At 35.5% G+C, this 25,943-nt stretch overlaps 5 protein-coding genes across 5 annotated transcripts; 2 read left to right on the top strand and 3 right to left on the bottom strand.

Moving 5' to 3' along the window:
* Window positions 1-222: 222 nt before the first annotated feature.
* LOC123223811 lies at window positions 223-4,770 on the bottom strand. The gene is made up of 4 exons (XM_044647199.1): window positions 4,375-4,770; window positions 3,637-4,285; window positions 1,530-1,657; window positions 223-943 (listed from the first exon to the last, which is right to left on the bottom strand). Exons 1-4 carry the CDS (start codon window positions 4,495-4,497, stop codon window positions 494-496), a joined length of 1,350 nt encoding a protein of 449 aa, XP_044503134.1. The 5' UTR covers window positions 4,498-4,770; the 3' UTR covers window positions 223-493.
* A 2,581-nt stretch (window positions 4,771-7,351) lies between these two features.
* Window positions 7,352-8,911, top strand: LOC123224008 (pentatricopeptide repeat-containing protein At3g04760, chloroplastic-like). Its single transcript, XM_044647493.1, has one exon. The coding sequence runs from the start codon at window positions 7,352-7,354 to the stop codon at window positions 8,909-8,911; it is 1,560 nt and encodes a 519-aa protein (XP_044503428.1).
* A 1,599-nt stretch (window positions 8,912-10,510) lies between these two features.
* LOC123224964 (B3 domain-containing transcription repressor VAL2-like) lies at window positions 10,511-17,961 on the top strand. The gene is made up of 12 exons (XM_044648774.1): window positions 10,511-11,301; window positions 11,715-11,796; window positions 11,898-11,999; window positions 12,380-12,951; window positions 13,077-13,173; window positions 13,280-13,454; window positions 13,654-13,730; window positions 13,805-14,230; window positions 15,314-15,363; window positions 15,796-15,909; window positions 16,007-16,074; window positions 16,977-17,961. Exons 1-12 carry the CDS (start codon window positions 11,189-11,191, stop codon window positions 17,738-17,740), a joined length of 2,640 nt encoding a protein of 879 aa, XP_044504709.1. The 5' UTR covers window positions 10,511-11,188; the 3' UTR covers window positions 17,741-17,961.
* A 616-nt stretch (window positions 17,962-18,577) lies between these two features.
* LOC123228961 (probable serine/threonine-protein kinase PBL1) lies at window positions 18,578-22,222 on the bottom strand. Its single transcript, XM_044654494.1, has 5 exons — window positions 21,978-22,222; window positions 20,481-21,162; window positions 19,985-20,242; window positions 19,659-19,778; window positions 18,578-19,452 (listed from the first exon to the last, which is right to left on the bottom strand). Exons 2-5 carry the CDS (start codon window positions 21,123-21,125, stop codon window positions 18,820-18,822), a joined length of 1,656 nt encoding a protein of 551 aa, XP_044510429.1. The 5' UTR covers window positions 21,126-21,162; window positions 21,978-22,222; the 3' UTR covers window positions 18,578-18,819.
* Window positions 22,223-24,857: 2,635 nt separating this feature from the next.
* On the bottom strand, window positions 24,858-25,889 carry LOC123229380. Its single transcript, XM_044655159.1, has 2 exons — window positions 25,470-25,889; window positions 24,858-25,256 (listed from the first exon to the last, which is right to left on the bottom strand). Exons 1-2 carry the CDS (start codon window positions 25,809-25,811, stop codon window positions 24,948-24,950), a joined length of 651 nt encoding a protein of 216 aa, XP_044511094.1. The 5' UTR covers window positions 25,812-25,889; the 3' UTR covers window positions 24,858-24,947.
* Between the last annotated feature and the right edge of the window lie 54 nt (window positions 25,890-25,943).

Genomic DNA, 25,943 nt, shown 5'->3' on the forward strand with positions numbered 1-25,943 from the left:
TTTGCTTCGAATTCAGCTAGGTTGGGATCAATCCCCCTAGCCACCAAAATTTAATGGAGTTCTGAACTGAATGACAGGCACCAAGGCTCTGTTTCAGGCTTTCAGCTTTAGGTCCCAAACAAATAAGAACGGCAACTTTATATTACTAATAAAAAAAATCATATTAAAAAACAAATACAATGCCTGCCTCTACAATATTTGCCAAGGGAATAAAAATAGGTGTTGACACCAAAAAAAAAAAAAATCATATTTTCAGAGACTATTCTAGCATGATGAAGCAATAATAATTACAGATCAAACAGAGTCAATAACAATTACAAAGTGCAGAAGTTAAAAGCGCCTTACTGAGCACTTGGCAGTATTCACTACTTGAGTGGATGATTTAGATTCTATTGTTTCATCTCCTAATTTTCTGTAAATCTTTCTTTCTCTTTTTCTCCTTCTTGTTCACTTTCCTGGTCGAAACCTCATATATAGTTTTCTGTTGTAAATCCTAATCATCCCAGCCATGTTCCCAACCATCTTTAATTGTAGACCTAGCAGTAAGGCCGTTGGCTGAAATGTTTCCCCTACGTGGTCCAGGAGACTTGACTGCATTATTGTCATCCCAGTCGTCATCCCATCCTTCATCCCAACCTTCGGCTGTTTCCACATTGGTAGTTGAAACAGATTCAGGCAATCCCATTTCAAGTTCTTGATACGGGACTCCATCATGCTGTCTCCTCTTCTTCAACTTGCAGCAAGCCCATGTCACTCCGAAAATTATAACAGACAGAATCAGGAAGTAGGCACCATTGATGGGGGTCAATATGTTGTCATATGTAGGGAGGTACATGAAAAAGTTTTCTCTAGATATAAGAGATTTCATGTGAAGCACACATTCGCCCAATCTAGTTTTAAATATCACTTTGTTGCTCTTGCCAATGGTTGATGAGATGTTTATCTAAAATCAGACAAAGAAACGGTGAAACCATGCATATAAACCAGCAGTCAATAAAGTTTCCCAGAGAAAAGAGCAGTGCATAAGCATACTTTGCAGATCATCCAAAAGCAGAAATACGAAATATAAACAATCATGCCTAAATTGATATAATAAAGTGTCAAACCTATCCTTTTTAAATTAATGATTCTAATCTTGTTGCATCATCAATTGAGCATGCAAAACAAGATCAAGACCTTACATTAGGTTTCAGCCAAATCCAGCCACAGAATAATTTCCTATACTTCATCAAAACTTTCTCTTCTTGCTGATGAATATTTTAGCAATGTTTTCTGTAAAAGTCGTAGCAACACTTAACCTTTTTTCCAAGTTGGGCTAGCTAAATTAACAACTGCAATTAAGACCACGTCTTCACAGTAACCTCAGAAAGTTCCCAAGCAAGCTCAATTTTCATTCATTTTCAATATGTTTTTTTCTTTTTATTTTTATCCAGATTGTAGTCTACACCTCAGATCAACACTTGCTAGAACCTTATACCCAAAGATCATATCACTGAAGAAAATGCAGATCAGCAGACAAAATATGTTACCTTTTCGGTTCGGTGTTTGGATATTTCTAGTTGCTTGAGAGGATTTTCAGCGGCAGTTGGAACAGTTAAATTCACCGTCAGATTCTTTTCTCCTTCATTTTGGACAAGTACAGCCCATTGTCCGGACCCTACTTATGAAAAATGAGAACATCTAACTCATTAATAGATGAATAAGATGAATGTGAGTAATAACTAGTTCAACCGATTAACTCTCTTGGATTTGTAAATGTTGTTTTCTGGAATCAAATCCACAGGGAGCTTATATGTCCCAGAAAAGGAAGAATATAAATGGATGTTATTAATCAATATTGTCTACAAAACCTGTCAATAGATCGTAATATAACAGAGTATTATTAAAAATTACTGAGGCAATCAGAAGGTCTCAGCTAAATGTGCTCTTTAAACAAACTATTTAAATTCACCAAATCCATATTTAACAAAACATTAATGTACCACCAAGTCACCCACTCCCAATGATAAAGGGACATCATATAAACCATACAGCCCAGTAGCCAAATTATAGCAATAAAGCCTAGGATGAACACATTTGTAGCATTCTCAGATAACCATGGCAATTCCTGAAATTCAAGAAAGAAGAGAAGATAACAGAATCATGCCGTGAATCAATGTAGCTCAACAAAGCCTTAATCCCAAGTAAATGGATTTAAGTTTGTTTCCATCATTCTACTCTATTCAAGTATATCATCCATCAAGGTCCAGGTTACAATGTATCATTCAGCAAGAACAAAAAAGGCTTATTAATTTAAAAACAAATATTTACGTTATCCAGTCATTTATAGCATAAGATTTAATATGCTACCCGGAAACACTTTGATACCTTTAGCTAGAGCTACAAGAACAATAAATTTATTAGCATATCTAAATCATTGCATTCAGGAAGAACCACAGAAACAGAAGTATAATGATAATATTCAAGACAGTGAAGCAAATACACTTTTCACAGTAAATTCATTTCAGAAACACATCCAAATACTCCAACCCTTCAACTTTGATTCAACAGGCTCAATAACTCATACCATGCAATATCTAAAACATGAGCAAATTACAATTAGCTCATCATATTGATTCTTAAGCATAATAATTTCTATAGATCCTCCTTTCAAAAAGAAGAAATGCTATGCTTAAGAAATACAGAGAGCTTTCCACATATTTGCATATTAAAAGGAACATTTAACTGAATGATTAATGGACATAAGGCTTGACCAAAATCACAAAACAATGTACCAAATAAAACACCATTATCTAAAAGGCAAAATTGAAAACCAGCTTCAAGAGTAGGGAATCACGAGTTTGTATTTGTATTAAATGTTATTTTTTTGTCTATTAATGATAAAAAAGAAAAATACGAAGCAAAAGCAGTAGATAGGGCCACGTTATATTCTAAATGATTAAACCAGATAGGTCATGCAATAAACAGTAGATAGTACAGGAAACTGAAGAGAACTGTATTAACTACCAAGGATCTGGAATCAACAAATAGAAGGAAGAACTTCAAATGTTGATATGTCAAGAAGAAGAAATGCTTTAAAGTGTTTCCACCTACTTAATGAACTATCTACTATGCAACCCCAAACCCAACAAGCCTCCACATTGTATTTGTTAAAACAATGGGGCCACTTAGTGCCTTGTGTTAATTTCCATTTCCTTTCCATATGAGCATTGGGGTCTTCTTCTCTTCAGCTCTTCCTAATACGTGTTTCTTCTTGTTCTAAAGATCATTTGTCTGATAGATTGCAGTGACTGCTATAACACAAGTAAGTGCAGTCTAGAGCAATCATTAATACCCAGAATAACTATTCCATCATTGTTTACAACCTGATATTAAATTAACTATGCTCAGATGCTTTTATACTAATCCTCAGATAAATTAAAAAATTATCTTCATTCTTGTAAATCAAATTCTATAAAAGTAGTTCCAAGAATTGCATAATCTCTTAGAGAAAAACAATCACACATTCTAAAGCAATTTTTCTATTCAATGGTTCCAACACCAAGCAAACTTTTTAGCCAAAGGAAATAAAAGACCAGTAAGTTGCAAGAAATTAATAAACCAATTTAAAAAAGGCCAAAAAGAAATATGAATTACCAGCATCAAAACTCTGAATACAGGCGATCAGCCCATTTGAGTCACTGCAATAATTAGCTAACCCTGTACAAGTTTCATCAACCCCAGACTCTGAAACCCTTTTATACTCATTATTATTCTCTTTTGTTCTGTCCTTCTCACTATCTGTTCCGTCCTTCCCATTATCTGTTCTGTCCTTCCCACTATCTATTCCCTCCTTGTCACTATCCGTTCCCTTCTTCCCACTTTCTATTCCATCCTTCTTCCTGTTTTCTGTTCCATCATTTTTGCGATTATCAGTTTCCCCATTCTTCTCGTGATTGGTTCGCTCATTCTTCCCATTGTCCGTTACTTCAACTTGAGGATTCACAACCTTATCACTGGAATTTTTCATACTCTGTTCCTCACCACTATGACTCATTGCAAAATCCTTCCCATTAGAAATCTTAGAATTCTTAGAGTTATCTGTATTATTGGAACCGTCTGGGTTAGCGATGGTTCCGTTTTCAACAGTCGGATTCACTGAATCCGTATTAATAGAACCTTTACTACTATCATTTGTTTCATTAGGAGGAACTGGACTCACCAAATCCGGTTTATTCAACTCTTTTGTATCCACTGTCTCTGCCTTCTCATTACGAGATTCAACCGGTTTATTAGCACCCGAAACCTAACAGAAAAAATTTATAAAAAAAACTCAATTACGTTGTTTTGTTATCAAAAACAAAAAAAATAATAATAAAAATAATAAAATCTTACCTTAGTCTTGGCGGAATTATCGTTTGGATCCACCGCAGCTAAGTGGCGAAATTTAGCACTGGAAACATCGGCGGCAGCAATGAAAAGCAATAAGAACACTGCAAGAATTACATTTTTATCCATTACAATACAAAATCTAACAAATTATTATTCTTCTATTCAGATCCGCGGAAACGAAATCTCTAGAATTTGTAGCAATTCTCGGTCCCAGGAACAGATCACAGAAACTCATCTTCCTGTGAAGTTAGAATCCGTCGAGTAAATTTAGATACATCTGAGCTTTGGGTTGACGCAGTTGAATAGAATCGAAGCAACAAATAAAATAATAACTAAAAATTAAACAAAATTTCAGGGTTCAGACTGTTTTCAGGTGAAATTGAAGAAGAAAATGAACTACCTAGGGTTTTCGCGGGTAAATCAAGCATGGGCCTGCGGATGTAGAAAATCAATAGGCTGACTCTGTTGCCAATTGGGCCTATTCATGGTCTGGGCATTGGCTTTCAGCCCACCGACAAATTTGAAACCCTATTATTCTAATAGCCAAATAGAGATGAGGTGATAGTTTTACTTGTATTTAAAAATACTTTAAATATAAAGATTAAAACTTATATTATATAAAACTAATTGGCTGTTTAATTCACCACATTTATATACCATCTATTTCACTTATATTATATAAAATTAATTGGAGTTCACCCACTAGCAATTCTTTCTCTTTTTCTAATTCTTTGACAAATTCTCTTCTTTTTGGCAAATTTTATCCTTTGTCTTTAGTTTTCACCAACTTGAGTAAATTGAGTTTTTGCTTGAGTTGGTCATCTTAAATTCGAACTAAACTTGAGCTTAGTTGACTCTTATTCAAATTTTATTTTACTTGATTTAAATCCATCCCAAAAATAAGATGTCACTCTTTATTAAAGAACAACCCTTAATGAGGGGAAAATTTTGCTATTATCTAGTAAATTGAGAGTTAAAATACTTGTCTTTCTATCTTTTCATTTAAAATTACATTTAATTTTAGTTATTCCATTTTAAATTGTAACTCAAATCGAACAAATTGACTTTAAGTTAATAATTGAATTTGTTTCCATAAATAAGTGAAGTCTGAATTGACTCAAATCAAATTTAAAATTAAATTATTTTAAAATTGAGTTTAAATCTCAATTTGTTAATCTAAAATTTACTTTTTTATATTTAAACCAATTTTCAACTAGCCTTACCCTGAGATTGAATCCGACTCTATGTCAATGAAATACTACCAGATATTTTGACAAAATGGAAAACAAACCAATAGTAAAAAAAAAAAAGTATTAGATTACGGTAACTTTTGTAAAAGACAAGCCTCTCAAAAAAGAGAGCAAATGTAGGGGAATAAAACATAATTTGTGCCTCACAAGAAAGCATAAAGCATAAAGACTGACAATTCTGGCTTAAATAATTCGTCTTTAACCTTGAAAATAAAACTTTTTCCCAAAATTGAAGTCCCTGCGGTGAATTCATGGAGATTGTTGTTGCTTATTAATTATTTGAAACAAATGGACAGGGAGATAGACAGTCAGAGAATCATAAAAGAATCTTCAAATCTTCCACCTCACATCTTCTCTTGTAGAAGTGGACATATATGAGAACGGCTTTCACTGACAACAAAAGCAAGAGCAAGAGCGGCATGGACGAAATGGCAGTTGTTTTGAGGAGGTTTGGCGATGAACAGAGCACGTTGCTGGATCAGTTTGAGAGACTTTCGTTCGAAGTGCAACTTAATCAAGCGATACTCCGCCGGAGCTTTTCAGAGCCGAGTGTGGGTCAGGCCAAATTGCGAGCACCGTTGCCCTCGCTCGACGTCGCACCAAAGGCGCAGTCGCAGGTGGGAGTACAACAAAGGCGGCGCCGTGGTGGTTCTGGGTTCGGCAAGGTTTTGAAGAAAATGCTGAAATCGCTTGTTGTTAAGAAGAGTAGTAACAAGAATAGAGGAAGAAAGGAAGCAGTGGAACCCAAAAATCCCATGTATTTGAAGGCCTTCAGCAGATCTCTGCGCCTCTGAGCGGTTTTTATGATCAGTTTCCTACCATATTTCCGTACCTTTTGTTTTTGTGAAATAATGTAATTAATCAGACTATATGGATGCACTCAAGAATTTATATAGATTTATTTTGATTCATACGCAAGATCCTTCATTTGGTTGGACGAGAAAATTTGAACCAACTAAATTTGAAAAAAAAATTAGTTTGAGTTCAATTTTACCATTTACATACATTATAAATATATTAAATAATAAAATTAAATCAAATTAAAATCAATCTATTATTTTATATGTGATAAATATCGTGTATTAATTATTTTAATATACATAATAAAAACATAAATAAATTTAAAAAGTACAAATAACTTAAATTTATAAAGACATGTTAATGTTTAAAAAAAATATTAATATAAAAGAACAGGGATGAAGATGAGATACATATATCTTCATCCTCTTCTTTGTTTTTATCAAAAAAATCTTTTTTCTATTATAGTCAAAGACCCTAAATTCAAATCAAAATTATCGTCTCTAATATAAGCACAAGCAACTAAATATCAAATTCAATTTATCCAACCCATCAAAAAAGAAAAAAATTATTGTAGAAGATGATACATAATTATAAGAAGAATTGTCAATGATAAAAAGAAAATCACTGATGAGACAAGTTTCGATGTGAAAATGTTGACACAACAAGATGATTTGAGCTGAATCGAACATTGATCCAATCCACCCCTGTTTATATGAATTTAGATCTCTTTGTAGTTAGAGGGTTTTTATTGTTCAAGTTTTTAATTACAGAGACAATTAACTTAAGATTATGAAGTGTATTACTTCAAGGGATAGCCGACTGTCATACGGTGGATTGAACTATAATCGTCTTGTCGTCTACTAGTGATTAATGTCATGGACTTGACAAATTAACAATTCAGCCCGTATCTCCAGAGCCTGATCAGAATGATGCCTTTTCCATTTTCGCCAACCTCGCAGCCTCTTCAATCTTCTGGGCGTCGCACTTCCTTTGTCTTCACCAACTCCTCTATAAAAAACCAGAACCACAACGAACTCCACCCCGTCAAGCTTCCTGTCTTTGCAATAGAGTCATTAACTACAGTACAGAAACAATTACATACGCTCAACTGTCACAGTTTATGCTCAAATTTCATTGATAAACAAAATGGCTTTATCGTCAAAGAAGAACAAGAAAGCTTGGACTTTAAAGAGAACCCTCATGGATTGCAAGTACAGAAGTTCCTGGATGCTATCAAAGATAAAATAGGTATCTTCGGTAGCATCAAAAGGGATGGTAGAAATTTAACCGTATCTGATTTTAATGATTTGCTCATGGCTTTAGTAACAGAAAATGAGATAGAAATTGCTTTGAAGCTTTACTCTGAAATGTCATCTCATGGGTTGGCGCCTGATTCTTGGACATTCTCCATCATGCTGAGGTGTTATTGCAAGAAAAACAATCTAGTTGAGGCAGGAAAGGTTCTAAATGGCATGGTTGAGAAAGGTTTTAGTCCAAATGTTGCAACTTTTACCATTTTTATAAAGTCGTTATGCACGAGTGGCAGGTTGCAGAAAGCTTTTGAGGTTCTTCAAGTCATGGACAGAGTTGGGTGCAAACCAAGTATTCAGACTTATAATTGTTTGATGAAAGGTTTGTGTTATGTGGGAAGGGTGGAGGAAGCATATGAGATGTTGATGAATATGAAGAAGGATTTTATGAAACCTGATATATATTCGTACACAATTGTTATGGATGGTTTTTGTAAAGTCGGTAGGTCTAATGAGGCAGTGGAGTTGCTTAATGAAGCTATGGAGATGGGATTGAAACCAAATGTGGTCAGTTTCAACACCCTTTTTAATGGGTATTGTAAGGAGGGCAGGCCACTAGAGGGTTTTGGTGTGTTGAAGCTTATGAAGGAGAGAAATTGTGTGCCTGATAATATAAGTTATAGCACCTTGTTACATGGGCTATTGAAATGGGGAGAAACAAGGGCAGCATTTAGAACTTTTAAGGAAATGGTTGATTTGGGAATTGAAGTTGATGGGAGGATGATGAAGGCTTTACTAAGAGGGCTATGCATTGAATCATGGGAAGATCAAGACTTGTCGGAAAATGCCTACCAAGTGTTTGAGAAAATGAATTTCAACATGGACCGTGGTAGCTACAGCATGTTGATTAGAGCTCTTTGTGTGGGAGATAAAACCAATAAGGCTTTGATCTGTCTGCAGCATATGGTTAGAATGGGGCATGTTCCCCGGATGGTTACCTTTAATAATGTGATTCAGGCGTTTTGCCAACAGGGGAAGGTGGACGATGCATTACTAGTTGTGATTCTGATGAATGAACATGGTAAGATCCCAAGTAGAACATCCTATAACATTCTAATTAACAAGTTAAACCAAAAGAAAAGATGTTCGGGTGCAGGCCTTGTCTATGGTGCTGCAATGAAACAAGGTGTATTGTCTCATCGGGTGCCTTATGAATTGGTAGGAATCGATTCAAATTGAAATAAACTCTACTTGGTATTTAACTTGAACATGCTGAGCTTGAATTGAAGAAAGATTAGCTCGATGAGTTTGAGCCCAGTCCAAGATTAGCTCAACTCAAATGCATTCCTAGGAATGGGAAGAAAGTTGTTCCATTCAATTACTATATTTATCCGATTGATTAATCAATAAATTAGTTGTCTAAATCGCTAGCTACGCCTGATGTACATCTCTATGAGCATCATTGAACATGGAACATGCTGCTAACTGATAGCAAAGGACAAAGATTTGATGAAAGAAATCTCCAAAAGCTAGACTTATGCAGGGCTCATATATTGCCCTGTTCTTGTGTCCACCGATATTTCATCACCTATATTAACAAACAATGGAGCATTGACCGTTGCTTTGTATCCAGAGTTGCCTGTTTGGATCCACCTGCCATAAGAATTTTAAATTTCAATAAGCAAACCATTCAAAGAATCATTTTTACAAAAGAAATTGCAGCACAGAGTAGCCAATTTCCCCTTGATGTTATATATCAGTGAACCAATAATAGGCAAAGAAATTGTCCTAATCTTTCATTATGAAAGAAAATGGAGTAAGCGACTTTTTTCCTTCAACGGCAAGATTAACCATTGTTTGGGTGTTTATCATTCACTCAGCCTGCCGAAACCAATAAAATGCCTGCATCTAACACCCAACTTCATGGAACTCCTTAATACGTTTCTCTATATTTTTAATAGGGTCCATTTAGCACAAATTGTCATGGGTGTAGAGGTTCGGCACAGTGGAATTGCCCAGCTATCAAGTGTTAATCTTGTATGCACTATTTTTGGGTATAAGATCATTGCTTTTAAAATTGTATAAGGATGGACTTTTTTTGGTGTGAATGTTTGCTAGTTTTTTCTTTTTTAAGAATAATTAGATTATTAATCAACATTAATTAAAAAAGTTAAACACTACAGTAAAATACTCGTTTAATATTAAAGAAAAAAAAATCTTAAAAAAAAACAAATGTTGATCTTGAACCAAAGTCAAAATTAGACAAGCTAAAATTTTATCTTGAATTTTGACCGCAACCACCCCTCTTAGCTGTTTAAATATATATATACATATCATTATATATTTTATGTATTTTCAGCAAATTCGTTGCAATGTAACGTGCAATTGGCAAACTTTGGTAAACATCATGGCCGTCACTAATTCGTGAGCAATAATCAATCATCATTCTGATTAATCATAGCCCAACAGCATTCTAACTATTCCGTCCTTCCACGTGTGAGCCTGCTCTGCTGTTGTGGCGCGTGTGTTATCTTTTCCCTTTCATTGTGGTAGGTATTATTGCAGTTCTAAGATACCTCACATCATCACCTAATACTATGACTTCATAAATCACCTCAGCCCACCAAAAATTAAATATATATCACAGTTGCTTAAACCTACACGTGGATGTAAATCTCCGTTGGGCGGTCCAGATTGAACAGGTATTTTAGTCTTTTCCTTATCTGATCCTCATTGCATGCGAAATGCAGATGCTGTGGGATGCCAAAGCCACCTAGTGGCGCACTTTACGGTGCTGTCACACGCCGTATTTTTATACTTTACCTTATGACACGAGCTTAATCTTATAAATTAAATCCACTCGCTATCTCGCCCGTTCCGTCTCGTCACTGACGGGGCGTGTATGTGACTGAAGAAGTTGCGATTAAGAGAAGGATATTCGTAAATACGTGTTTAAAATTTGAAAATTTTTTATTTAAAAATCGGACAAAAAGAAAAATTAGAGGGTGAGTGAGTGGGAAAACACCAAAAGAGAACGAGAGAGTTCGCCGAGTCTTGAAGCATCATCGTGCATGCATTTTGAATGTTACCAAAGGCTTCTTCTTCTCTCTCTCTTGTTTCTGTTTCTTATGCATGCACACATGTTATTCTCTTTCATCTCATCGCCGATTCAGTCTTTAAACGACGTCGTAGTTATCGTGATTGATTGTCAACGGTTTTAATTGAAGCTGTGGAAAGGAAAAGAAACGGCGGAGAAAACGACAGTCGGAGGAATCAGATATGGAGGTTGAGCGTAACGTGTGAAGTTACTCGCTCTGTCGTTTAACAGTTATTGAGGTCAGCAAGAGGTTGTTTACTTTTTGTAGCTTGTGGTTTCATGTGAGTGAAGCTGTGGATTTAGTTGACTGATTTGGTGATCTTTTGTGATGCGTTATTGAAAGAGGGATTGTGAGGCATTTGTTTTGTATATATCGAATTATTTTGGTGAAATTTGCAAATTGAGCTGAAGATAAAATTATGGAGTCGAGAACTTGCATGAATGAGGTGTGTGGAGCGGCCACTTCCGTCGAGTGGAGAAAAGGTTGGGCTCTGCGATCCGGCGAATTCGCTGTTCTGTGTGATAAGTGCTGGTGATTTGCATTTCTTTCTCTCTTCTTATATTTTCATAGTAAAATTTTGCAATAGCAGCCTTGAATTGTACGGACAGTTGCTTGATCGAGCTTATTATACATGAATAGTGTTTCGCTTGGCCATTTGCTTTCTTACTTATTTTAAACATATTTATGGATATTCTTGTTACGTTGTATGTGCTGTTTATTTCTGTGTTTGATTCAAAATGAATTGGTTGACTGCTTGGATTGATTTGTTATATTCATCTGTTTTCCATTTAAAAGAAGTCTTGAATGAATTAAATTAAGATATCAAAATGGTTATACTTCATCAGTTAAACTAAATTTACGGCTACAATCACATTTTACGAATGTGAATAATCAACCATTGGTGGTACTTATTGATCATAGCTTGGCGTTTGTATATCTTGTAGGTCTGCATTTGAGCAGTCAATTTTCTGTGACGTGTTTCACTCGAAGGAGTCAGGTTGGAGAGAGTGCTGCCCATGTGGCAAGGCAAGAAAAAACAGTATAAGAACTTGTACATATTTCCTTTCCTTCTTCATTGATGTAAACTAATATTAAGTTATATTATGTAATTGATTTTACGCTGGCAGCGTCTCCATTGTGGATGCATTGCTTCCAGGTCTTTAATTGAGCTTCTTGATAGCGGGGGTGTCAGCTGTTTAGACTGTGCAAAAAAATCAGGACTTGATTTTGTAAGATCAATTTACTCTATATGTGCTAATATATGCTGTCTAGAAGTGATTTACCAATATATAGCATATAAAAGTGTGTTTCTTGATATGATAATGGTTTTTTTTCTGTCTTTCTGTCAAACAAGTCTGCAAAGGTGCATTCCTATAAGTCCATTGCACATTTTCATTATCAGTGTTTAAAGTGTTAGGTTAAACCTACCTTGTCTTCCAATGGTGGTAGTTTATAGTTCCTACTTCCGAATTTCATTTATATGCATCTTTGTGCCAGATGGATGCTGATGAATGACTTTCTTTGCTTATATCAAATGGTTATGAACAATGCTTGACTTTAAGGAATTAAATTGTAACATTAAGGTGCTGATGAGCTTATATTTATGTAGCTGGATGGTGATGAAAAGCCCAACGGATTTGGCACCCTAAGGGTTGATAATGCCAGTGATTTACAACCCGTGTCTGTGGACAACCAAGTGGGTGCTGAAAAAATGAAGCTTATGCAGATGGGCAGTACTTCAAACGGTGTGGGGCTGAGACACTTGCTTCAATTTCAAAGTGATGACACAGATGAGTCTTCTGGTAAAATGAAACTGGAGGAAGCAGCCAAGCCAGATATCTCTAAGGAAAATACGGAGGCAAAAGATATTTATGAATCACTAGCACAGACGAACTTAAGCATCACCCTTGGTTCTTCTGGAGGAAACTCGAATCTTTTTCCTTGTGTTGTTGATGATAAGGAACAAAATAAGTCATCTTCTGTAATTCAACAAGGAACTAGGGCTTACCATCTTTTGCCTAAGCCTCCAAAGTTAGCCGTTTCCACAAATTCAGAGGCAAATATTGGTTTATCCCAAATTCGTGTAGCTAGGCCACCTGTTGAAGGACGAGGCAGGAGTCAGTTGCTTCCTCGCTATTGGCCCAGGATTACAGACCAGGAATTGCAGCAAATATCTGGAGAGTATCCTTTTTTCTACAATTATCAGTTGAAAATAAATCTGTGACTGCTTCAATGTAGAAGTTCGGTTATCTTTGTAGTTTTCTGCTATCTCAAACAGTCTCATCCTTGACAACATCCTATTAAAGCTCAAATTCTACTATTGTTCCTCTGTTTGAAAAGGTTTTAAGTGCCAGTGATGCCGGTCGCATTGGCCGTTTGGTTCTTCCTAAAGCATGCGCTGAAGTAAGTTTTAATTATACTTAATTTCAGCTAAGAAACAGATTTATAATAACTTCTTTTTCATTGATAATTTTTCCTTTAAATTATTTTAAAATGAACAACAATGCAGGCATATTTTCCACCTATCTCTCAACCAGAGGGCCTGCCTCTGAGGATTCAAGATGTGAAGGGTAAGGAATGGGTCTTTCAGTTCAGATTTTGGCCCAATAATAACAGCAGGATGTATGTTTTGGAGGGAGTGACTCCTTGCATACAGTCCATGCAGTTGCAAGCTGGAGATACTGGTATGTTTTAATATTGCTAATAATCAAATTGATTTTATTTACTTGCTGATTATATTATATGTTTCATCAAATACTTTCATGCAATAGGCCCAGCTAATTTTCTGTAGTTTTTGTTGTTATTTTTATTTCTAATTATTTTGGTATTGTTTGTGACCTGGTTTTGTTAGTATTTTTGTCATTTTATCTGACCTTACTGCAGTGACATTTAGCCGTATGGATCCGGAAGGAAAGCTTGTTATGGGATTTCGTAAAGCATCAAACTCTGTTGCAATACAGGTAAAATTCACAGTCAATCTTTGTAGTAGGGAACTTGATCATATAATGTTAATATACAATTATCAAATAAACAGGATATTCAACCTTCTGCCATTCCTAATGGCGGTCATTCAAGTGAAAGTTTCTTTTCGGGTGTTTTTGAGAACCTTTCTATAATAAGTGGTTACTCTGGCGTTCTTCAGTCACTAAAGGGAAGCTCTGATGCCCACCTAAATGCGCTGTCCAAACATCTGAACTCCACTCCTGGTAATATTAATTGGCTTAAATCTGAGAAGTACGAAGATAAGACAAGGGAGAGTTTGCTGCTGCCTTCAATGCTTGTACCAGAAAGAAAAAGATCTCGAAATATTGGGACAAAAAGTAAGAGATTGCTCATGGATAGACTAGATGCTTTGGAGCTCAAACTTACTTGGGAAGAGGCACAGGATATGCTCTGTCCTCCCCCCAGTGTCACGCCCAGCATTATCACAATTGAAGACCATGTTTTTGAAGAATATGAAGTAAGCCATTTTGCTGGTGTTTTTGATCATTATGATGTTTGGGATCCTCCCTCATCCACTTGATGCATTTACTTTTCCCCTTATAGAAGAGCTTCTCACTTTTGATCACCAATTGGTCAATTTTTCATGAAAGTATATTCATATTTCACAGGTTGGTCATTCAATATTTCTGGTAATTTTTCTTCTAAGGCTTACCCAGAGAAAAAAAAGGCCCTTTTCTGATACAATATCGAGCCCCTAGTTGTTGTTGCACAGTCTTGTTATTTGAGAGTGAGTTATCCATTCAAATTGTTGAAATTTTGGAGTTGAGCTCACCTTTTAGAGAAATTCTATGGACATTACTAGCAGGCTGGGTAATACCTTCTAAACATGCAAAATTTGGAATTGAAAGATTGGGGAATAAATTATTCCCCTCATTAGGCAACATTAGCAAATTAGTTTACCTTTGCAGAAATATCTATGTGCTACCCATAAGAATTGAATATTTTCTCATATTACCCACCTGTTAGTTGATTTTATTTTAATTTTGTCATGTAATTACTAAAGAATATACACATGCATGTCTTTATGTACATCAAAAGATCAGCAATCAATGCCTGATTGATCCTAATATATAGCAGATATACATGTGATGCTTTCCTGTGTCTTTATAGCAGAGATAGATTATGGTACCAAAGTGTTGATTATACCAGTAAATGATGAAAATTAATTAGTACAATGAACTTTGATATTCCATACATCACTGCTCCCAACATATTTATCACACTAGCAGGCACCTTGTTCTTGATAACTTCTTTCATACAAAGCTTGTCAGATTTGCATTGGTCCTTTGGTTCAATAGGACTTTTGAGATAGAATATCAAGGACTTACCCATTCATCAAAAAATATATTTTACTGTCATTTATGTGACTGTATCATTTCTAAAAATTTTCCTTTATCTTCATCCCTTTCAGAAACTTTGAAGTATGAGTTCAGTCTTGTTGTTCAAGGATGAGCCGCTGATTGAATTTGATTTTTTTTTTTTTGTTTTGTCAGTACCTTGAACACTAACTTTCTTTTATTATACATTTTTTGGGGTGCAGGATCCCCCAGTTTTTGGGAAGAGGAGCATTTTTGTAGTACGTGCAAATGGGTGAGAATTTGTGTAATTGAACAATTCTTTGTTTGATGTAATGCTCTGCACATTTAACCCAATAAGAAATGAATAAATATGCAAATTTCTGAAAGCTGCCTGGACGTATAGGTACTGGGATTTCTTTAGCACAATAGAAAACTATATTATCTAGAGTTTTTTTTTTTTTTTTTTTTTCTGAATTTTACGGTGCTTTATAGAAATTATTTAGGTAGTGTTGAAAATGTTAAACATTTTCTTTCAGTAAACACTGCTTGTGAACTCTCTCAAAAATTGGTGTACAAAATTGTCACTTCCTATCATGGTTCCAGTTACTCTTGAGATATAGGATGGCCAACTTATCACACATCCTAATGCAATTGTTTGTTTCTGTAATTTTTTCTGGAGAGGGTCTGTATCTTTTATTCTTGAATTATTAAGCTTGATGTTCAGGGGACCAGAGCAATGGACTCAGTGTGATGGTTGTTCTAAATGGCGAAGGTTGCCTGCTGATGTTATTCTTCCACCTAAGTGGACATGTATGGATAATACTTGGGATCAGACTAGGTAAACAATAGTTTATTTTTATTTTATTTTATTTTTCTTGTGTAAGAAAAAAGAGCCTTTAGCAAAATTTTTCACGCTAATTCTTTCTTTTCCTCAGTTGTTCATGTTCGGCACCGGATGAACTGACTCCTGGCGAACTGGAAAACCTTCTCAGACTAAACAAGGGTATGATGCCAGGATCTCTGCTTTTCCGATGTATATGATTGTTGCAAGGTCTTCATACCTAGACTGCTCTTTAAGTAAAATACACTTCCATTTTCAATAAATCTATACTAAGCTCTAGGGACGAGGAATCCTTTTGTTGAAAATTACAATAGTTCTATAGACTCGAGTTGCATTTTAGGAATTCAATTCTGAATTTCTGTTTGATGACCAAATATTTGCACTTTTCTGTCTCTTCTTTGGAACATGTAAAAAAATAGAGAAGCATATAGATTTTGGGTAGCCAGCGAGGCTGACTTGTATTTCATGCATGTGGAGTTGAGTCTTTTCTTTTTAGATGATGAGTTTGGGATAAGTACCACAGTTTTATGGCCATTTTAGTGCTTTGTATGCATATTGTCTTATGAATCATAAGTTTATGCTCCTCTTTGTTCTTCTACATGATAAGTAGCTGGTTGGAAATAGGGGGGTAATTGAATTGAGTAATGTTTGGCTTGAGTTTGGCACGATGATATTAAGGCAAAGCTTGAGTTTGAGCTCGCTGAATTGGAAAGTTCATGGTTCAAACTTGAGACAAATTGGTTGACTCGAGCTCGGTTTGAAAAATTACATTTAAATCTTGTAACTTTTAAAAAAATTATAACAATTATCCCAAATTCAAATTTAGAAAATAAGATTTTAAGGGTTGTGGTGTTTTTATGATAATTTACTTGAGTCAACCTTTGAGCTTGCAAGCTCACTGAAGCGACTAATAGCAAGCTCAAACTTGGTTTGACAATAATAAGTCATGTGCGGCTGCGTAGTTAGAAGTTCTCATACTTTGTTGCTAGTGTTGTTCTCGGATGTATACTTGTTGACTGTTAATCCTGGATATATCCATACAATTGCATTGAACTGTTGCATAGATTTCAAAAAACGGAGACTGGAAAAAAGTCAGAGGCCGAATCAAGAGAATGAACCTTCTGGTCTGGACGGATTGTCCAACATGGCACTACTCGGGGACAACACGGGTGACCCAGGCTCTGCTGCAGTCGCAACGACAACTAAACACCCAAGGCATCGTCCTGGCTGTTCATGTATTGTCTGCATTCAGCCCCCAAGTGGGAAGGGCAAGCACAAGCCTACATGCACATGTAACGTCTGCATGACAGTCAAACGCCGTTTCAAGACCCTCATGATGCGCAAGAAGAAGCGCCAATCTGAGCGTGAAGCAGAGTTTGCTCAGAGAAATCAACCGATCAATTGGGCTCCCAAAGAAGAAGTAGAAGCCGAAGTAGACAGCAATTCTAAGCATACTTCACCGCACATTGACCCTTCGGAGAACGAAGCCAGGTCTGCAAATGAGTTAGAAGCTGGCAAGGGGCAGATCGACTTGAACTGCCATCCTGATCGAGACGACGCACAAACTGGGTCGTCAAATCGGGTGAGCATGATGAGACTCCTTCAAGTGGCGACCCTTCCTCTGGAGAATTATTTAAAGCAAAATGGTCTTACAAGCTTGGTGTCTGAACAGCAAACAAGTGCAGCGTCACAGGCTCTGCCCGCCCAGGCCGCCGGGGATAGCGAGGGACGGGTCAATGAGTTGGCTTCTGCCACTCAAGAGCGAGAGAGTGGGGGAGAAGATAATTGTGGATCTGGACCAGATCAAAGCCCAAAAGATCCTCAGTAGAAATTTACTCATCATTTATTTATTCTATTTTTAGAGTTTTTTTTTTTTAAATTTATAATCGAAATATTTCTGTAGTTAAGAGTGTGAATGTGTTGTCATCAAGTAACTGTGCAATGTGTATCATATCTATACATGAATTTTACATTTACACCTGCTCTGAGATATATTGTTGTAAACAAGATTTTATTTTTATAAATGAGTTGAATTTGAACTTATTCAAATATGCAAAGTTCAAGTTAAGTTAGATTAAGTGTAAAATGAAATTATTTTTGAATGATTTTTTTGAATTTGAGTTGATGTAAAATTAAATTTTGTTTGGATCGACTAAAATCTAACCTAGCCCAATATCCAACATAAGTTTGGATTATACCCTCAGGATGAATAAATTCATATCGAACGAGGTGGAGGAATCCAATTATTTCCTCCTAGAGATGAAGGAATCCTACCATTTCCCTCCATTTTAAGTTCAAAAAAGGTAAAGCTTTTTCATCAAATAATATTTAGAATAATATCTAGATGAATTCGAGAGATATTAACTCAAAGTCAATTGTCACCTCAACTCGATCAAATTCTAGACAAGTAGTTAGATGAGGCTGAGATCGAACCTGAGGGTTTAATACTAGAAAACCTAGGCTCAGAATTGTAGGTAATTGTTTTACCAGACTCACAAGTTGAATGGAGCTCAATTAACCCGGTTCCCAACATCTGTACCTCCATTTCAGGTCTATTTTTCACCTTTAATTATACCACTGTTTACTAAGGAAAATGATGATTAACGTGAAAACTTTGTGCTCAAAGTCATTCATGCCAGACTATCCTTTGCTATTGATGAGTGTGTCCATGTAAGTGGTATTGTTTATAAAGTAGCATCTGGATTGAAGGTAACTAATGGAACCCAGTCAAACCAGGGCTTTCACTCTTATCTACAAAAGACCATCCTCCCAATTTTCATCATCTTGAGGGAAGGAAAGGTGGAAGCACCACATCTTTTATCTTCTATATATGTGTTGAATCACAATTAAAAAAAAAAAAAAAAAAAAGCAACAAAAAGAAAATGAAAAAATGCATATTATGAACACTCAAAATCCTTCAACACTAGCCCTTCTAACGGTTGACGATGATGATCTCCGGCTTTCTTGTCTATCCAGTTCTTCCAATGAGATTGTGGAGGAACAAGCACGCGGTGGAAGAGATAAGGGCAGAGTAAGTGGCCTTGTGGGGGAAACGGATGGCCGGGCTTGTGATTGTGGAGATGGTGAAAAACTTGACCTAGGTGCAGGGGTGATGATCCCGTTGAGACTTGGTGATCTTGAAATCTGTTTACCAGTAATTACTGCTGGCTCTTGCAGAGGATAACGAGAAGGGAATTTCATGTCTTGTATGGTTTTCAAATGGTCGACAATGGTTCTCATGGTGGGCCTCTCTGATGGATCCTTCTGAAGACACTTTAGAGCAATGTCTGCCACTGTCCGTGCTGCTTTGGCCGGAAAACGACATTTCAGCTGAGGATCCATGATGAGAGAAAGTCGACAGTCATCAGCAAGGAAAGGACGACTCCACTTAACCAAGTTCCTCTCGTCCTTGGGATGGCGATTGTCAAGATTCCTTCGGCCAGTAAGTAGTTCAATAAGTACAATCCCAAAACTCCAAACATTACTCTTAGGAGTAAGCAATCCTCTTTCTAATGTCTCCACTGAAAGATTTGCGGCAGCCTTCACAGATATAAAAGGATGAAAATATAATCAAATCCCAGAATCTCAAACACAAAAATAAAGCCATTCCAAAAACCAAAAAAGAAAAAGAAAAAAGAAGTGAAAAATTATAACACCCCAAATGCAAGTTTAACTTTTTAAATCTAACCTAACAAATCAACTTTATCAGAGAAAGAACACAACACACAGCAGGCAAAAGTACTTACAATAGAATTACTAGAGATATCTGCCTCAGGAACATGACCAACACAACCATATCCTGATAGCTTTGCACTAAAATCTTTGTCAATCTGTATGTTTGCCGTTGAAAATTCATTGTACATTGCCTGTAAAAATTGCAGGATAAGAAATCACAAACACGTACCAAATCTTAGCAGATAAACACTGAAATAATGCCCGACCATTCTGACCAAAGAAATAACTAAGATGAGATTTTAAATCAGTATCATTGCCTGGAAAAGTTAGACTAAGAAACCAAAACAGGGTACTATTCGTTGGGTCAGTCTCACAATGAAAATAAACTTTTTATTACCTGAAATGGCCCTTCTTCATGCAAGAAGGTAAGGCCTTGTGCTGCACATAATGCAATTTTCATTCTGGTGTTCCAATCAATAGGGGGCCCATCTAATCTCCCAAATAGAAGACGATCCAAGCTTCCATGAGAAAGCCTCTCATATATCAGCATTCTCTGATCTGAACCATCATGTGCATGATAACCAAGCAACTTGCAGAGGTTTGGATGTTGCAAAGATGCAAGGGTGTTTACTTCGCTGATAAATTCCTTCAAGCCCTGCAAGAACACGAAAACATAGATATAACTTCCCAAGGCCACAGAAATTTCATAACTTGAAAAAGAAAGATTAATGCCAGATGAAGTTCTCCATCATAATTAGAGATATCAATAATTCACTAACATCTACATTCAATTGGAGACACTGTTAAGGCAACAAAAAATGAAAAAAAATGGAATATAAATAAAAGAACTACATGCATGATGCATCCAATTAAACCATATGCTTATATGTTACCTGAGTGGACGAGTTAAGGCGAGTGACAGTTGCTTCAAACTTCTTTGAACTTGAGGTATCATCTCCAAAGCCAAAGGAAGCCATATACATTACAGAAGAAAGACCTGACATGCATCGGTCTGAGTAGAAATTATGGCAGGCTGCTGCAACTTCTTCGTAAGGGAAGTTCCGAAGTGTTCCAGTTCCAGTGGGAGGCAGTGGCAATGGTCCAGAAGCAAACAGAGGACCACTGACATTCCCTGCTTTAAAGCTTCCAGCAGTCTTAAGTGCAGCAGCACCCTGAGGTGATGGAAGTGGAAGCGGTTGTGGACTTGAAGACCATTGTTCTTTCCCCAGTCCAACTCGGCTCTTCGATTCTTCTTGCTCTTCATATTCACTAGCTGCGAGTACATCTTGTTCTGCAGCATCAAGGCTAGATGGGGCAGATAATGCCCTTGATCTATTGTTAGAAGCTTTGTTATACGGTTGAACAGGCTTCACTCTATTCCTAAAACTCGGAGGTGCTGATTGGAGCGAGCGTGTTGGGGTTTTATTTTGGGGTTCAGGCAGTGTTGTGGGACTATACTCCTGAAGATTGACCCTTTTAACATGAACAATCTGCTCAGGTTTTTTCTTCTTACTCTTCAAAACTGTGAAACACCCCATCTTATGTACAAAATTTCAAGGATTTATTGTGGTGATTCTGCAGAAAGAAAAACAAACAGAACCCTTATCAACCAAAGACACAATCAGAACTGCAAGTCTGAAACACGAAGAACACCAATAAAACCAAAAGTAAAACAAATTATCTAACACCATCATCATCATTAACAATTCAGACTTGAAAAATCTTAAGCAGAGGAAAAAACAAAAACCAATCCACACAAACACCTCATGCCCCGAAAACAATCACATCCACCAATAAATTCAGTCAGCCCAGCTCTTAGTTTTTTATGAATAAAATAATCTCAGTTCTCCAGCCTTTAGAAAAGTCACATAAAAGAACATATTACAAGTGGGTTGGTTTACAACAATTCTTGACCACAATCTTGGTAAAATTTAGCAAAATTTAATTATTAATTTGCTAACCAACGACCTAATTTTCTTTACCCCACAAGGTTAATCAGAATAATACTAACAGGAAGTGTAAATCCCCGTTTCAGCAAATACATAATTGAATTGCGAAAATTCAAGATTAAGCTGCATAACTATTAATGCCCTTCAAAAGAAGACAATAACCACCAAATTAAGAAAAAAATATAAATCAAAATAAACACACAAACCCAGATCCAATATTGGCAATAAATCACAATTTCATTCATCAATCGATCAGATAATTAAAATTCCATTACTTATTAAACCACCGCAAGAAGACATAACATTTACGTAATAAAACAACAAAGCAACAACACAGATTCACACACAAACAAACAGATACCTGATTCTCCAAACAACAAAAAAGGAAACACAAACCCAAGTTCAAAAATTATAAACAAAAATAATTAAAAATTATCTTACCAGGAAACAGAAGAGTTCATACAAAGTCTAAGAACTGAGGCGATAAAGGAAGAATAAACGGCAGAATTGACACAAAAACTTGTGATATGTGATTAGAAGAGAAGAAAAGGCTTTAACAAGTCAAAGATGAGAAGTGAATGGGAGAAATTTTTGGAAGAAAGAGAGAGAAAAGTAGACAGAAGATGAAAGAATAGTAGAGAGAGAAATCGAACCCATTAAGCACTGGTCAAACCAGCCGTAACCAGGATTTAAGTAATTAATTACAATTTATCAACAACAAGATTGGCTTTTATCTTTTCTATTTTACCATTTTACCCTCCACTTTCACCTCTTATTTCTTCCCCTACCATTTCCCTTTCTCCCTCAGAACGAAGAATACTAAGTGGATTCATTTTGAGTTTATTTAAATTTAATTCTTGATTTAATTTATTCAATTTTTAAATTAGTAGATATATGATGACATCAAATTCGAGCTTGAATTATTATGATAATTAGTTTAATGAATTCGTTAATAACTTATATACAATGATACATATTAAAGCCGAACTTGAAAATCATATGTCTTCTAAATCTCATGTCTTTCAAAACTCCTAACATCGAGTTAAGCTTTATCAAACTCAAATTTAGATTTGAAAATAACTTGAATCTGTGTTCTTTTAGGTTAAGGTAGTCTATTGGTTGTTTCGAAGTCATGAACGAGAGTAAAATTGGGAGGAGATTATGTCCAGAATGGTAATTTCATAATATACCTCCTCGATATTCAACCAAGGGCGCCTCGATTGAAGTGACAGGGCAGTCAGTCAAAGTTAGGAAATTAGTTTTAAAAAAGCATGTTTCCGGTGTGGTCAAAGAGACCTATCAATATAGTTGTTTGACTACAAACCTTTAACGTTCGAACTCCACGTGGCGGAAGATCGACGGTCAACATTCAACACTTAAGCCAACTGGGCCCCACACTGACATCAACAACTTGTCTTCTAAAAAGTAATATTAATCAACCACGCGCCGTAACGCGTGAAGACAGTTCACATCATCACCTCCCTCCAGCATCAGGCCCAACTTTCGCCTTACTTTTTACTGCTCATCTCATGGTCACGGGATAATAACAAAAGTAATCCCTAAGATTTAGCTTGTTTTATTTGGTGTTATAATATATTTTTGGTAACGCTTTGGTCCTTATTTAAACAAGGTGTAATTGAGTCCTGATTTCACTTGGAAGAGCTCAAGCTACAACTCACCGAACTGATGATTTTTCAATTCGAATTCAACTGAAGTTAAATTCAAAAAAAAAATCTTAACCCCCTTATTTTTTAAAGTACTCTTTTATTATTTATTTTTTAATTAAAAAAATAAAAATATTATTTTAAAAATATTAATATGAAATTTAAAATTATTTTAAAATTATTGATATTTTATTTGAATAAAGTCATAAACTCGACTCAAAAATAAATTTATTTTTAATTATTTTAAATTTATTTTAAAGTACTATTTGAGCCGATTACCCTCAAATCTAAACTCGATTCAAAAATCAAATTCAAATAACCAAACCCCAGCTCTGCATACAATCTTATTTTTAATTAAGTATTTTATATATCTGTTCATAACGTTGCTTTTGACAAATTTGAGGGACAGTGTTGTCATTTTCTGCACAGTGATCCATTGTCATATTTGGCAGCGCCATGAACACCATTTTCAACAGTCAAATCTCTTTTGTTTCTAAATTCAATTATACATGTTTGAAAGGTGTCTTATTTGACTAATTCATCATTAATCACATTAAATTTATAACAGTTAATATGACTCGTGACATTCATAGTGCCATGGTATTCAAGTTTTACAGCTCCATTGTTATACTTTGATTAGTTGAAGAGTAGGTAATCCAAGCCAAATCGAGTTCAAAAAAGGTTTAATCGAATATTGATTTAAATTTGTTTGATTTTTTAAATAAAATAAAAAAACATAAAAAGATCATTAATAAAAAAATATCATCAAAATTAAGGGAAGAGGCTGCGAATTGGTCTTTCTAATCTCCTTCTATTTTTTTTTTTTAAATTCAAAATATTGGAAAATAGTTTAATATACTTTGTGCAAACAAAAAATTGATCACATGACCAAAGAATTACTACAACTTAAATCAAATAAGATATTTATATCAGATTTTTAAGTAGTTTAAAATATTTAAACCCGCGAGCAAAATAATATGTGAATTTAGAAAATAACAAAAAGATTAAAAAAAAAAGGGTTAAAACTCACATTTCACCGTAAAAATAGATCCTTAATGGTGTACATAATATGATAATACATTGGTTAGATTATTAGGGTTTTTCATCATTTGGATGAATCTTCTAGTCATAAAATTCAAATCAAAGTTTTAATACACAGATTCCTAATAATTCGTCTAGACTCAAGACCATTCATTAAATTTGTTAATGAACAACCATATTCTTTATGTTTTAGTGGTGGGTGGATTGGACATTTCGACCCGAGGGCTTAAACGGGCCTGATCAATCAAACCCAAGTCCGAAATTTTGGTCTAGACCCCAATGTTATATGGGCCATATACAATATCCATTACCTAGATGGGTTAGATATGATGTTTGGAATTAAGGGTCAATTCCATCAAAGTTGTTTCGATGTTCGGCTTGACTTGAACCCTATTTTTCTAATTCTTTTAGGACGATTCTTCTACATTTTATTCTTTGACCATTTTTTTTAATTTTTTTAAGTGATAAATAACAATTTATTCTCTAGTGATTTCAACGAGACAAAATCAATCCCCAGTTAACTCTTCTAGATTTAAACCGAGAGCTGGCCCTTTTCAGGTTCTATTCAGCATGATTATACTCCTGTGGATCCATATGAGAACTTTTGTTCACTATATTACTTGATAAATTTAATATTTTTGTTAGTAAAATTCCATTTAAAAGGAATAACATATCACAGATAATGACACCCATAAGAGGAGGTAAATTATAGTAATCCATAGTAGCTACTGGAAGATTTACATATCAAATTCATTGCCCTCCAAACAAATTTTGAAATATAGCTTGGAGCCTTATCATAATTTCCGAAACTGTTGAGATGGAACACCAATGGACAAACCACTGCGGCAATCACTGCATAAGCCAAAGCAGTCATGAATCTTCTTCCACAAACGTATTTCTTCAGCAACAGAGCCAAGCTTAATAAAATAACAAAGGCAAGAGCTTTCTCAGACACAATTGATCGAAACAGAAATCCCAGAATCCCAACAACCAAACAAACCATATTCACTGGTTCCTACAAAAACCAACAACATACGTGTATATTAAATGATGCAATTTTCTGTCAATTTAAAGCCAAGATGAATTACTATAACAATTATTAGAATCCGAGAGGATTCAAGAAAGTCTACTACGTATATGAGCGATTCACATAAAAACAATCAATGGGCGAATTTTTTTACATACCGACATTAAATAAAAAGAGATGGTAAAGTTATTAAATTCGTACCTCCAATCGTCTCAAATGACTAATGGAAGATTTGGTTTCTTGGGGTTGAAGATTTAAGGTTTCTGTTGCAGCAATAGAGCGTTTCTTGTCCCGACGAGGACGAAGCCTTGCGAAGCCTCTGAGGAGTCTGGATTTGAGAGTTGATTGTTGTTGTTTGGGAGACTCTGATTTCACTCCGAGGATGAAGTATCTCCGGATTCTAAACCAAATGGAAAGTCGCTGGAAATTCCAGGAGGAGGGAAGGGGTAATGACCTTGTTGCTTTGAATCTGAAATTGAAGTACTTGGATCTTGCGTAAACGCTGATTCTCCATTGCGGCTGCTGCTGCTTCTCTGCTTGCATTGTTTGGAAGAAAATGCAGAGTTGACGTGAGTAAAGACTTTACTAGCCTTTAGGCGTCTATTATTATGAGTGTTATTTTATGAGCTCCCCGAGGTTTCATATTTTATGGTAATACCCAAAAAAATTCAACAA

This window comes from Mangifera indica, chromosome 1 (assembly GCF_011075055.1).
Source record: "Mangifera indica cultivar Alphonso chromosome 1, CATAS_Mindica_2.1, whole genome shotgun sequence".
Classification (NCBI taxonomy): Eukaryota; Viridiplantae; Streptophyta; class Magnoliopsida; order Sapindales; family Anacardiaceae; genus Mangifera; species Mangifera indica.

Bases quoted from the DNA above. Each gene is read 5' to 3' on its own strand.
- LOC123223811 (XM_044647199.1), bottom strand. From the start codon at position 4,497: ATGGATAAAAATGTAATTCTTGCAGTGTTCTTATTGCTTTTCATTGCT. The intron at 4,286-4,374 runs GTAAGATTTTAT...TTTTTCTGTTAG, and splicing joins ATAATTCCGCCAAGACTAAG to GTTTCGGGTGCTAATAAACC. The intron at 944-1,529 runs GTAACATATTTT...GTCTGATTTTAG, and splicing joins CCAAACACCGAACCGAAAAG to ATAAACATCTCATCAACCAT.
- LOC123224008 (XM_044647493.1), top strand. From the start codon at position 7,352: ATGCCTTTTCCATTTTCGCCAACCTCGCAGCCTCTTCAATCTTCTGGG.
- LOC123224964 (XM_044648774.1), top strand. From the start codon at position 11,189: ATGGAGTCGAGAACTTGCATGAATGAGGTGTGTGGAGCGGCCACTTCC. The intron at 13,731-13,804 runs GTAAAATTCACA...TCAAATAAACAG, and splicing joins CAAACTCTGTTGCAATACAG to GATATTCAACCTTCTGCCAT. The intron at 16,075-16,976 runs GTATGATGCCAG...ACTGTTGCATAG, and splicing joins CCTTCTCAGACTAAACAAGG to ATTTCAAAAAACGGAGACTG.
- LOC123228961 (XM_044654494.1), bottom strand. From the start codon at position 21,125: ATGGGGTGTTTCACAGTTTTGAAGAGTAAGAAGAAAAAACCTGAGCAG. The intron at 20,243-20,480 runs GTAACATATAAG...GTGTTCTTGCAG, and splicing joins GCCTTAACTCGTCCACTCAG to GGCTTGAAGGAATTTATCAG. The intron at 19,779-19,984 runs GTAATAAAAAGT...CAATTTTTACAG, and splicing joins ATGAAGAAGGGCCATTTCAG to GCAATGTACAATGAATTTTC.
- LOC123229380 (XM_044655159.1), bottom strand. From the start codon at position 25,811: ATGCAAGCAGAGAAGCAGCAGCAGCCGCAATGGAGAATCAGCGTTTAC. The intron at 25,257-25,469 runs GTACGAATTTAA...TGGTTTTTGTAG, and splicing joins GTCATTTGAGACGATTGGAG to GAACCAGTGAATATGGTTTG.